The 13,458-nt window shown below is 56.0% G+C and overlaps 1 protein-coding gene across 1 annotated transcript in view; it reads right to left on the reverse strand.

Moving 5' to 3' along the window:
- Inpp5a (inositol polyphosphate-5-phosphatase, 40kDa) overlaps positions 1-13,458 on the reverse strand; it is a 102,575-nt gene that overhangs the window by 18,508 nt on the left and 70,609 nt on the right. The window contains exons 13-14 of the mRNA XM_013021871.1: positions 2,110-2,205; positions 1,908-1,982 (exon numbers count right to left, since the gene is read on the reverse strand). Coding sequence (XP_012877325.1) covers positions 1,908-1,982; positions 2,110-2,205 — 171 coding nt within the window. The remainder of the gene's footprint in view (positions 1-1,907; positions 1,983-2,109; positions 2,206-13,458) is intronic.

A 13,458-nucleotide genomic window follows, 5' to 3' on the forward strand; every position in this document is an offset into this window, starting at 1 on the left:
GAGGGAGGAAGAGGAGGAGGAAGAGGTACTGTGACCCCAGGGGAGGTGGAGGAAGAGGACGGGGCTCTGTGACCCGGGGAGGCTCCGCAGGGAGGGCACCAGGGCACCAGTGGAGAGAAGGTGCCGAGAGCTATCCATCGAGAAGCCAAAGCAGATCCTATGACTCCAGCGTTCCAGGCTCTAGGGCCAGTGAGGAGGTTGGAGGAAGGAGGCCAAGGCTGGCCCTGAGCCAGAGCGGGCCCGGAGGACAGAGGCGAATGCGGGTGTGCTCTGATCATGTGAGGGGATGGACCTGCATGGCTCTAGAAATAAGCGAGTCACAAGTTGCTAGACTCTGGGTTGGAGGGCATCAAGTGCAGATGTGACTTCCCATGAGAAGAAACAGGATATGGGGGTGGAGTTGGAGACCAGGGGACAAAGGCAGATCTCCGGGATGGGGGGATTGGAAGAACACGGGATCCCGGCTAGTCTTTTTACAGACCTGGGCGCGGCCTTCTCCTGTCTAGGTGCTTTTCCCTCACTGGTATGTGGGAACCGGGCACCCAGCCTGAGTCAGGCACCGTCTGGTGTGCCCATGGGTCAGGAGAAGCCCGCGAGAGCGGGATCACGTGCCCTTCCCGCCATGCCCGAGTCAGAAACTGGCAGCCCCGAAGGCCAGGAGCACAGTCCTCACCCCATCCCCAGGAAGTGCCCGCCAGGGAGCAGCTGGCCGAGGACAACTTTGAGAATTAATTCTTCACTGTGGCCTAGAACCACCACAGAGGAGCCTCCGCCAGACACTGGCAAGCCCCAGCACTGCCACTTTACCCTCAACACAGGCATCCTGCACAGCCTATCCACTAAAGCGGGAGAGTTATGCTGCAGTAAGAGCCATCTGGAGACCCACAGGGCCTACCAGCCCTGCCTGTGCACACCCTTGCAGAAAGGACAGAGCAGGAGCGCCACGACTCCCTCTGGCAGGGGTCCCAGTCCTGCTCAGTACATTCTCATCAACACACAGCTTAGTTTACACACATGCTCATAAACACATGCACATACATGCGTGTATAGTTCACATGTGCTTGATGCACACACAATTATGAACACAAGATCATGCATACAATGGGCCCACAATGCATAGACACACATGTACTCAGCAACACACACACAACATCACAGATGCACTCAGCACATCAGCACACACATTTGTGAACACACATGTATTCACTACACACACATGCCCAGGCATACATGTACTCAGTACACATAGCACAATGCACTCAGCACACGTACAACAGCACACATGCACTCATTCATGCAATGCATTATCAGACATGTACTCAGCACACACACACATGAACACACATGTGCTCGCTATGTGCATACACATGGACACATGTACTCGGTACACACACCAGCACAATGTAGTCCACACACATGCATGAGCACACATGCACTAACTACATGCACATTCATGGACATACATGTTCTCAGTACATGCATGTGCATGGACACACAGGTACCCAGTGTGCACAGGCACACATGTATGCAGTATACACATCAAATACGTATATATGTAATGCGGATGCACATATATGTACTCAGTACATGCATGGGCTTGCATGTACTCAGTATACATGTTGACACAGCTGTGCTCAGTACACACATGTGGACACACACATGTGCTTAGTTCATGCCCGTGCCAGAGGCACAGCTTACCCCTGCTGCCAGGAACTCCCTGGTTCCCGCCACAGGCAGCTAAGACTTTACCTCTGCCAGCAGGAGTCTAATGCCAACAGGGTGCCTGTTAACCGGCCCACCCAGCCAGCCCCAAGCCAAGCACAGGCCTGGAAGCTAAGCCCGAGTGGTCCATGTCTCCCAAGAGGAGTCTGAGGGTAACTGGCCACAGGCCTGGGAGGAAAACTCACCGCAGTGCCATTGTTGTCCCGGAAGACATCCTGGTTGAAGTAGTCAAAGAGCTTCTTTTCCAACTGGAGCACGACCTGCCAAGTCAGAGAGGCCTCAGTGCTGAGGGAGTGGAGGTGCCCATGTGCCCCGAGCCCTTGCTCCCCAGGCCAGGAACGGCCAGTGGCTGTCCTGTGTCAGGAGCCCCAGCCACAAGCCACTCACCTTCCGGTCATTGTCTGACTCCCGAAATATTAACTTCACAACTTCATTGGTGTCGGCAGCCCGGACTGTCTGCATCGTGGCTTTTGTGCAGAGTGTCTGGAAAGACAGGGAGGGACTCAGTGCTCCTGTGCCCTGTGCCGGGGCCGCCTGACACGGAAATCCGTGTTTCATGCACCTTCAGCTGGGGAGCACGCGCAGCAAAGCCGCCGCTCCTGCGTGGGCAGTGGGTGGCAGCTGTGCCAGCCCGGGCTGAGTAGAGCAGCCCACAGAACACAGGCAGCCTGCCTTGTGCTCTGCATTCCTACTCAAAAGCAAGGGAAGGAGCCACGGGGCCGGCACCCCGCGCGTGCAGAGCACTGTGCGGGCCGCACCGGGCCTCCAGGAGCTGTCAGCTCGGACAAGTGTAAACGGTGGCGCGGGCTGGTCTGGGATGATGGTCTGAGCAGGTACATTTTGCCTACAGCAGATGCCCCCTGGGGGAAAACCGAGGCCTGGGGGAGACAGATGCCCAGGGTGCGGGGAGATAAAGCCTCCTCGCCGGGCACGGCTGGATGAGGAGAGCCACCACCTCCGCAGGCCACACATCTCACAACCACACGCGCCTGGGCAGAGAGCCCGACAAGGCAGGGCCGAGGCACCCGGGCTGGGGTGGTGTGGGAAGGTACGGTGGAGGAGGGCCTGGAAAACTTCCTCAGTAACAGTCCACAGCCCAATTATGTTTTGTGTGTAAAATATATCTCAAAACCTATTTGAAAAAGAGAATATATGAATTTTACTTTTAAAAAGCACATGGCTGCCAGGTGGCCCTGCCGGGACGGGCTGCCTCCGCTGTCCTGTCCCAGAGAGCCAGCTACGCACAGCACCCCAGCCAAGGCCCACCATGCCCAGAGCCACCCTAGGACAGGTCGTCCACACTCAGGGCACAGGTCAGCTAGCCAGCCAAGCCCCTGAAGTGGCTTTTGGACTCCTGTGTCACAAATCAGTCTGGCTGCAGGGGATTAAGACAAGTATCCAAACAACCAGCCACTCTGCCTACTGGATCCCAGAAGGGTGCGAATACGCTTAAGGGGCTTAAGCCTCTTTCTATGAATGGGAGGGAGGGGGAGATGGGCAGGCTGGGGGCCAGAGGCCATTGTGGCCATGGAAGGCAGAGGTTCAGGAAATCCTCCGTTCTGTTTCCTGAAGGCATCTGCTGAAACGCTGGCAAAAACTGCTTTATTTCAGCACTCAGGCAGTGCCCAAGTGACAGACATCTGAAGATTTCTTGGCCCGCCCCCTTCTCCCACACCCTCCCACACAGCTACCCCATTCACAGGCTGTAAAGAAGTAATCAGGGGCTGGGCCAGCAAAGCTGCCTTCCAATTCAGAGAAGCCATCCCCACTCATGCAGAAAGCAGCCGGCCTGCCTTCCCGGCTCAACTGCGGTGGAAGGGATTTTGCTCTTTTGAAAAGAGGAGAAATACCCCAACTGCTATTTTGAAAAAGCCACCTAGGGTTCACTTCATTGCCAGTGCCTGCAGCAAAGGCTGCTGGAAAGGGTGACCCAGCCCAGGCCTGGCTGGCCCTTGACGGCCCTTCTTCCCCAGGAATTTGCCGGGACGCACCCTAAGGTGTGCAGCACGGAATCCCTGCTTCTGTCCTGCTGGTCCGTGTCCACACTCGCTCCTGTCCTGGTGTCACCAGCCCAGGGCACTGGTGATAGTGGGAGACAGCTGTTTCTGAGCTACTGAATCACACAACTATATAGCTCATTAGATTTGCGCAAAGCCCGTGATGATCAGAGGCTCTGATATGCATGAGTACAGGGCCACACATTGCAGGAACCAAACCATTCTCTGAGTTCAAGACTCTATTAATGGGGCCAACAGCTTGTTGACCTAATAACCCAAGTCTTCCCAGTGCAACGTTCAACAGCCTGTTTAGAAAAACAGAAATAAAGCTGTGCTGCCATGCAGGTGGGTCTGCAAGGACAGCAACAGCCAGGCTCCGCTGAGACCTCCAGACAGGAGCCAGCGCCCCCCCCGCCAGGCTCTTCCACATGCCCGTTTTACCAGGCTCCGCTGAGACCTCCAGACAGGAGCCAGCGCCCCCCCCGCCAGGCTCTTCCACATGCCCGTTTTACCAGGCTCCGCTGAGACCTCCAGACAGGAGCCAGCGCCCCCCCCGCCAGGCTCTTCCACATGCCCGTTTTACCAGGCTCCGCTGAGACCTCCAGACAGGAGCCAGCGCGCCCCCCGCCAGGCTCTTCCACATGCCCGTTTTACCCGGAAGGAGAGGGTGTAGTTGTCCTGGGAACACTGGGCCCAGCCAAGGGGTCTGCTAACAAGCGTTTGCAAAGACCAGGTTGGAAGGGTGTCTGGGCCTTGCATCCTGCCCTGGGATGCTGGACGGGCCCCAGCGACTCTTAGAAAGTACACTCACAGTCCTGGAAGGTCCATGGAGGTCAGAGGAACAGAAAGAGCTTCTCAAGGTATCTGCTAGCCATGGAGAGTAGGCGGTGGCTCTGTCTGCAGGCAGGACCCGTGTCCCGCCCCCACTCCCAGCCAGTGGCAGTAAAAAAATAAAAAACATTCCAGTCTGCCTTTGCCAGTAGCTAAGGGAGCTCAGCTGCCATCTGTAGTGTACTGCCAAGGGCGTGGGCACCACACACCACAGGCTCCACCTGCAGAGACGGCAGTCGTGCCCTGAGACCACGCCAGGCCCGTGCACTCCCAGGTCACGGCCAGCACCAGCCGTTAGTCCCTGATGCCAGCACGGAGGCAGGCACTGCTGCCCCGTGGTGCTGCAGGCCTGCGACACGCCTCCTTGACACATTCCGACAGCCTGCTGGACACCGTCCCTGTGCCCCTGAAGCTGGCTGCACATCTGCACAGGTGAACAATGAGGCATCTCAGAGGACGAACAAGGGTCAAGGGTCAAGCCTGAGTGAAGACAGGTAGGCCAGGGCCAGCGGACACCTGATCTGAAGAGAAACCTGTGCCACCGCTCCCGTCCACCCGTACCCAGGACAGCACCGGTCAACCAGGCACCCAGGCTGTGCACAGCACAGCCTCCGGTGCTGAGCTCTGCAATTCTCCAGTGGGTCCCGGACTTGAGGTGCTGCTGCTCCAGGACCCACAGGGCCATGGGTAAAGAGGCATATTCAGACACTAGAACCAGGGCTGACCTGTTCTCAGACTCGGCTGCACAGCGTGTGAACCCTCAGGGGCTGAATTAGATTTTCTCACAAACTGAAAGCAACTAACTTCAGGTTGCAGATGACACAGAAGAGCCTGCCCCTCCAGGCCGGTGCTCAGGCTGGGGCAGCACCACGCAGGCTCCCGAGGGCCTCCCGCCCCCACGTAGACCTGGCTGCAGCAGCCTCTTGTTTTCTCAGCACACATCCATAAAGAAAAAGGGCAACTGGCCCCACCTAGCTCTGTGAGCCCCGCTCAGCAACATGCAGTTGGGTGCTGCAGCTCTTATAGAAAGCAAGCCTCTGGCTGAGAACAAAGCCCTCACCTCCAGCTTGACCCCGCTCTCCACGGTCTGGACATTGGACCAAGGTGCTCCGAAGCCAGGCGGCTCCGGGCCCCAGCCGCTCCTGTGGCCTGGGACACCCTTGGTCAGAGCCCCAGATCAGCCTGAGGGCCCGCAGGCCTGAGGGTTCCTGCAAAGGCCATTCCAGAGCTGCCCCGCAAGCAAAGGCGCCAAGCCCCAGAGGACTGCGTGTGAGGGACCACCACCTGTGGCTGGCAGACGTCCACAGGCTGCTCCGGAGGCAGCCCTGACTACACACTCTGCCTGCTGGAAGACTTCACGTGGTGCCCAGGGATGAGGAAGGGAGGGAGGCGGGACCGGCCTGCACCAGACGCGGTACGGGCCACCCTGCCGGCCAGTGGGTGGGCTCGCAGATACATCTTCCCAATTTCTCATTCCCATCCCTCTAAACACGACCCTGCTCCCAAGCCTTTATCCCTTTGACAACTTCAGCAGGAAAACATGCAGAATCTCTGATAGCATGAAATTGGGAACAAAGGCCCCTGACAAAGGGGTGAGGAGTGGCTGCGGCGGCCGAATCTCAGGAACATCTGGAAGGAGATGCTTACAGAGAAACGGTCCTTAGAGAACGTCTTTGGCATTTTACAAAGAGGTACTGAAGCAGGCAGCAGGCTGTCCACGATGAATCCTGGCAGGGAACAGAACCAGCATCATGAATTCCAACGATGCCCAGTTCTCAGGTCCATCTTGGACTCCATGGCAGGGAGGAGAGCTTGAACAGTGCGTCCAGCACCACTGTCTCCTCTCCCATTTGCAGATACTTCTTGCTCTACAGGGCTATAATTTGCTGAAATCTGAGCCACAGGCTCCAAGAGACATCAGTGAACAGCAGTGAGTAGACAGCCAGCCACAGGTGGGACACTGGCTGAAACCAGACAGCGTTGAAGGCGGTTGGGTCTCAGTTGCTGTTGGCTACGTGAAGCTGGGAGGGGGTCCTGGCCTGCACTGCCTCTGGGAGGTGGAGCAGCCACAGGACTGGACGTGGGCAAGAGCTGGGCTCCGAGGAGGCCGTGCAGCTTGGTGAAGTACTCGTCGGACATGGCATGGACACAGGGTGTGAACACAGAGAAGCGGACTCAGAGACACTTGTGCACGCTCGTGCAGCAGGGCTCCCCCACCTGGATCCACCATCAGTCACATATCAGCTGCCCACATCCTCACCCATCTGAGGCCCAACATCCAGAATGCCAGCATGGATACAGGCCACGGGCCGCTGTGCCCAGCGTGGTCACTTGGGAGAGGGCTTTTCCAGCAAAGGGGGCCCCAGGAATTGGGCCAACTTCTACCAATGCACTGAGGCCCGTGGCTTCCGACCGCACGGCTTTGGTACAGAGGGCAGGCACGCTGCAGAACTGAAGTCAGTCATGGGAACAGGCATGCAGAGCGCATGGCAGGGCCCACACCAGACACCTTCATTTGGGGGCACCTCTGGCAGTGAGCAGTGCTGGTTCCCTGTACAGGGATGCTGTCTTTCTGATTCTGACAGCCGGGAGCCCCATGAAGTATGAACTTGCGCTGTGTTGACCCAGTAATCAAGGAAACACGGCCCACAGAGCCGAACATGGGGACAGGAACGTGTGGGTGGCTTATTGCTGGAAAGGGGCTACAGAAATGCAGAAACTCAGCCATGAGTCCCCTGCGGCTCTTACCATCCGTCCATGGTGCTTGGATGATTTCTAGCCACAAAAATGTTCTGACATGAAGAGCCATACACACAAGCTCCATGCCCCAGCAGGGCTGGCCAAGCTGAGAGCTGCCCGACCTGTTGCCTGGGCTTGGACAGGCATGGGGCTCCCTTGAAACGACTTGGCAGGAAATGCTCACCATTGAGTTCACATCTTCTGAATGCCTCCAGAAAATGGCACTGACCTAGAGGATAAACCTTCTTTAGGCTACAAATAGCTGTCTTGGGAATTCTCAGCATTACTGTAAGCGTGTCACCTGTGTCATATGCTATTAAATCCATACAGCAGTCTTCCTTGGAAGACAACATGCGTCCAAAGGCCCAAACCTCATGCTGGTGCTGTGGTCCCTCCTCCAGCCAGGCTGTCCATGTCCTGAGCTGCAGAACATGGCGCCAGTAAGCAGCGGCTCGGGCTTACATCAGGACACTGCCAAGAGGGTGCTAAGAACTCAACTGTTATATTCTGATGGATATGAAAGTCACTGGATAGCTACCTGAGTTTTAGAATTGCAAAATAGGCACCATCTAGTCCCTGATAACTAAAATGTTTGGATGTTACTTCAAGTCTTAAATACATTCATGGAGTAGAAAATGAGGATAACTAGTCAGACACTTAACTGCTTGCTCTGAAATGCAAAACAAAGGCTTTGAAGCCTGCATTCATCACATGAATTTGGAGGTCCAGGAAAATAGTATCTCAATTCATTCTCCAACCATTCCCTATTGTGGGCACATCCAACAGGTGCCCATCCCGGTGGCCTGTGACAATGGGCATCCAAACCAGGTGCCGGAGGCCACGGGAGCCCTCAGAGGTAGGACACCAACCCTGAACTGGAATATTGCCACATGCAGGCCGAATTATGCTCGATAGAAACACATGACTGAATGGTACATAAAAGTCAATCTGAACTAAGCCTCCTTTCCCAGGATGCACAGCAGACATGCACCGCTGAGAAGCCAAAGCACTGCTCTCCTGACCCTCAGGCCCTCCCCTTTGTGCCTGGGGGTCAGAGGCGCGAGGGAGGGTGGCTTGGGGGCCAGGTGCTGGTGGACATGCGCTTGTAGAGCTGCATGCCCACTGAACCAGGCCTGGGCCTCTCAGGAGACAAGGCAGGGCTCACCGCGGGTGTCTGAGCACAGAGCAAGACACGCTGGCTCTGGCTCCAAACCCAAGGAGCAAGAGCTCAACAGAGCTCAAGTGTATGCCTTTTCACCTGGAGCTGGGGACAAGGCCTCAGATAAGCCTTCCTCTGAGCAGGGAACCCAGGGCAGGGCTGCAGGCTGCTGACATTAGGCTGGGCTTGATGCACGCTTAGCCTGAAGCAAAACCTGGGCACATGTCTTATGAAGATGTTTACCATGGGCCATGGGCACTCCTGGCGCAGTCTGCACAATCCCCCCCCCCCGCCACGTGCTCACGGTGGTGTCTGTGTGCAGAAAGGCACGGCAGAGAGTTTGGCTCAGCAAGAACCCAGCGACACTTCAGCTGCAGCCCAGGGAGGTGGTCGTGGGCCGGGCCAGGGGCTCCACCAGGCAAGAGCAAGGTGTGATGCCACCTCCTGGCTGGCCTACAGCCGTCCTGGACACCAGGAGTACCTGTGGCCTCGGGTCACGGCCGCTCCTGCAGGCTGCAGTCCCTGCACAGAGAAGCTGGGCTGTGTACCGGACTCACTTTCAACACTGCCGGTGCCCCCCTTGGTGCCAGTCTGAAAGGCACATCCAGGAGCTTCTCCACAGGCAGCTTTGGAAGCAGCCCTGCCCTGGCAGGGCTCTGGCAGGGCTCTGCTCCCCAGCAGGCCCAGCTGGGCCTGTACCTGAGCGCACACCTGTCAGCAACTGGCAACTGAATTCTAACAACCATCACCAGCCTCCAAAACCTCATTCATCACTGCCACTGCCAGCGAGGTGATGGGCGGCAGGTGCAGTGCGGGCCACGCAGAGACGGGAGCTCCTGGCACTGCTGTCACTCTGTGTCACCACAGCCAGCAGAGCACCCCAGCTGCCAGTCACCACCACGCAAGGCATAAAACACACCCTGCGAGCACTCCCAGCCGGCCGCAGGGCTGAGCGGAGCTGCATTATTAATCAGTGTAACGACACATGGGCCTATTAGATGGCACATGATAATCGTGTTTAATCTGTGTACGTTTTAATTACGGTGTAAGCAGTGCCAAATTTGATCACAGTATCATCTTTTCAGTTCTGCCCTGCAGGCATGTTTGCATTCATTTGCATTTGAAACGCAAGACGCTGCTGGGTCCGGGGAACAGAGCCTCTTCACTTTGCACACACAGAGCCTCTTTCACAGGCCGCGCTGTCCAATCCCCGTAATCCCCCCTCCCTGAGAACCACGAGCAGTCCCCACTGGGCTCCCAGAGCCTCCAGGGCCCAGAGGCGGGTCTCGCTCGAGGCCCAGGGCCTTGCACCGTCCACCAGGATGGACAATTGCTGCCTTTAGTGCATTTAATTTACTGCAGTCAGCTCCGCTCACTGGCTGCTCATTGTTTCGGAGATGGATTTAATTAACCTCTAATGAATCTTGCCAGCCAGTGTGACGGCGTCAGAAGGTGTCCTGAGAACCACAAGGGGAAGGGGTGTCACAGCACTCTGCTCCTCTGAGAGCCCAGGGCAGGGAGGGAAGGGGGGAAGGAGGGGCTGCTACGGACGGGGCTCAGTGACACATCAGTAACGGTGAAGGACACCTTGGTTCCCAGACTCTGAGAAGCACGCTCCCTTGTACTGTGGAGAGGCATGCTGCAGTGGTTCCTGCTTGATGGTGCTGGGGTGAGGCCGTCCCGGGCCCCGCAGCTGCCCCTGCAGGCAAAGCTCTGCAGTCTGCAACACGCCTTCCTCACAGCTTCTCCACGGCACGCCCAGGTGACGTGCCGACCCTTCCGAGTTTTACCCGTCAGCAGTCTAAAAGCTGCTGGGGCCGCTCACGCGGGGGGGGGGGGGGGAGGGAAGGGGGGAGGGGAGGCTCAAGAGGGGGCACAGACGTCCCGAGCACTCAGGCCTGAGGCTGGAATGACCTCCCTCCCTCCTCCAAGGAGGGGTCCTCAGGCATGTGAGGCAGAGGCTGTCCTTCCTAAGACGGAACGTGTGGAGGACAGTGTGTCGCGGACAGGGAGGTGGCCGTGGCCTCTGTGAGCAGAGGTGGCTGACCTCACCCGGGCTGGTCCGCACGGGGTGTTTAAGATGGAACCTGTGGAGGACAGTGTGTAGCGGACACGGAGGTGGCCGACCTCACCCCGGCTGGTCCGCAGGGGTGTCTAGGTGCCGCGAGGGCGGGGGCTGGCCGGAGGCAGCTCTGCCTTTCTTTCTGGAAGCGCTGTCTGTGTCAGCGCTGGACAGGGCTGAGCTGGGAGGCTCAGGGACAGCTCCTCCTCGGTGGAGGTGGGTGGGGAGGCGGAGGGTCGCACATGCCCCTGGCCGCATGCTCCGTGCGTGCCACAGTCCCAGAACCAGCTAGCTACCACGGGACACGGGGAGTCTAATTCCAGAGCCCTCACCTCACAGAGTCCTGAAAAACTTCTGAAAAAGTCACATCCCATACTTTCCATTCGGCTTATTTTTACTTATATAATGAAGTGCAAGCAAAATGTAACTAACAGATAATTCTGACAGATAAACAGCAGCTATCTGCATGGGTTTAAAGACCCCTCCAACAACTGGAGCATGGATCTAAGACCCAGCCATTTATTTATTGAGCAAATAAGTCAGTGAACAACTATTGATTTTCTTCCCACATCATCACAAGCACAGATTAACAGCAAGGACCAGGAACTTGGGGTTTCTCAAGTGTGAGGGGCACCATCAGCCAGCATCCAGGTGCCAGCACCAGTGCTGGAGTGCCCACTCTCAGGGAGTTCTAGAGCACCCACTCTCAGGGAGTTCTAGAGCACACACTCCCAGGGAGTTCTAGAGCACCCACTCTCAGGGAGGTTCTAGAGCAACACTCTCAGGGAGGTTCTTAGTGTCCACTCTCAGGGAGGTTCTAGAGCAACACTCTCAGGGAGGTTCTGAGTGTCCCACTCTCAGGGAGGTTCTAGCGCACATACTCCCAGGGAGTTCTAGAGCACACACTCCCAGGGAGGTTCTAGAGCAACACTCTCAGAGAGGTTCTTAGTGTCCACTCTCAGGGAGGTTCTAGAGCACACACTCCCAGGGAGGTTCTGAGTGTCCCACTCTCAGGGAGTTCAAGAGCAACACTCTCGGGGGGGGTTCTAGAACACCCTCTCAGAGAGGTTCTGAGTGCTCATTCTCAGGGAGGTTCTAAGTGTCCACTCTCAGGGAGGTTCTGATTGCTCACTCTCAAAGAGGTTCTAGAGCACACACTCCCAGGGAGGCTCTGAGTGTCCACTCTCAAGGAGGTTCTAGAGCACACACTCAGGGAGGCTCTAGAGTGCCCACTCTCAGGGAGATTCTGAGCACCCACTCTCAGGGAGGTTCTGAGTGTCCCACTCTCAGGGAGGTTCTGGGTGTCCAATCTCAGGGAGGTTCTACAGCACCTATTCTCGGAGAGATTCTGAGCACCCACTCTCAGGGAGGTTCTAAGTACTCACTCGCAAGGAGGTTCTAAAGCACCCACTCTCAGGGGGGTTCTAGAGCAGCCACTCTCAGGGAGATTCTGAGCACCCACTGTCAGGGAGGTTCTAGAGCACACACTCTCAAGGAGGTTCTAGAGCACACACTCTCAGGGAGTTTCTAGAACACCCACTCTCAGGTAGGTTCTTAGTGTCCACTCTCAGGGAGGTTCTAGAGCACACACTCTCAGGGGGGTTCTAGAGCACACACTCTCAGGGAGGTTCTAGAGCACACACTCTCAGGGGGTTCTAGAGCACACACTCTCAGGGGGGTTCTGAGTGTCCAATCTCAGGGATGCCTTCCCCCTCCTCTGGGGTATTAGGTCCACTTAGAACACACTGCCCATCCAATGGCTCTGAGAAGGGGCCCTCACAGACGGATGTGGTTGTGTGAGGATGGCAGGGCTCTGGCTACTCTGTGTGGATAGGAAATATAGCTTTAACATTGGGATCAGCCTTCACTCCTTCCACTCCAGGAAGCAAGCATTTGGAACTGAACTTCTCCATTTGCACAAAAGTGCCAACACAGAATGGCTCTACATTTTGTTTACACACACACAAACAACTACCATCTGTCAGCACACCACAAGGCACAAACTGATCACATTTGTGTGTCAACAAATAATTACAACTGCAATATGCTGAATTGTTTCAGAAACATTAGAGACAGGAGCTCATCAATCACACCAGCCACAATCTCCTCAGCCAGGGCCGTAGGGAGGAGTACACTGAGACTGACACAAGGCCATTACATGACTTGACTCTGTCATCTGATCCCTTTCAGGGCTGCTACAGCACAGGACCTCTGGCTGTCCTGACCAGCGGGAGTGCAGTGTTCCTGACGGTAACATCCCACTCACGTCAGACTAACACACAACGTGGCCTGCCACCCAGACCTATGCTCGACAACTCTGCACCTGGAACAGCTGTGCGTCTGTGGTTTGTAGAACCTCTGGTCTGATCTCCTCCAGACATTTCCTTGTGTCTACCTGTGCCATTCTGTAGCCTTTTTAATGCTTTCTTAGCACTTTATAGCCCATATAAAATGCTACTGTATAATGTATAATAGTGCATACTGTATAATTTCAGTTAGGCACCAGTGACTCACACCTCTAATCCTAGCTACTCAGGAGGCTGAGACCTAAGAATCATGGTTCAAAGCCAGACCTGGCAGATAATCTAAGACACTCTTACCTCAAATTAACCAGCAAAAAAAGCTAGAAGTGGAGGTATGGCTCAAGTGGTAGGGTGCCAGCTTTGAGTGAAAAAGTTAAGGTAGAGTAAAAGGCTCTGAGTTCAAGTTCCCATACTGGCATAAACTTTTTAAAAATGTGTAATCTGAGACTTATTAAAATTAGTAATTCAGGACTGGGAAAGTGGCTCAGCGGTAGGTAGTGCTTGCCTTGCATGCATGAGGCCCTGGGTTCGATTCCTCAGCACCCCATAAGCAAAAAGAAAAAAGCCGGAAGTGGTGCTGTGGCTCAAGTGGTAGAGTGCTAGCTTTGCATGCCTGAGGCCCTGGGTTCGATTCCTCAGCACCAC

Source organism: Dipodomys ordii, unplaced genomic scaffold, assembly GCF_000151885.1.
Source record: "Dipodomys ordii isolate 6190 unplaced genomic scaffold, Dord_2.0 Scaffold58, whole genome shotgun sequence".
In the NCBI taxonomy this organism is placed as follows: Eukaryota; Metazoa; Chordata; class Mammalia; order Rodentia; family Heteromyidae; genus Dipodomys; species Dipodomys ordii.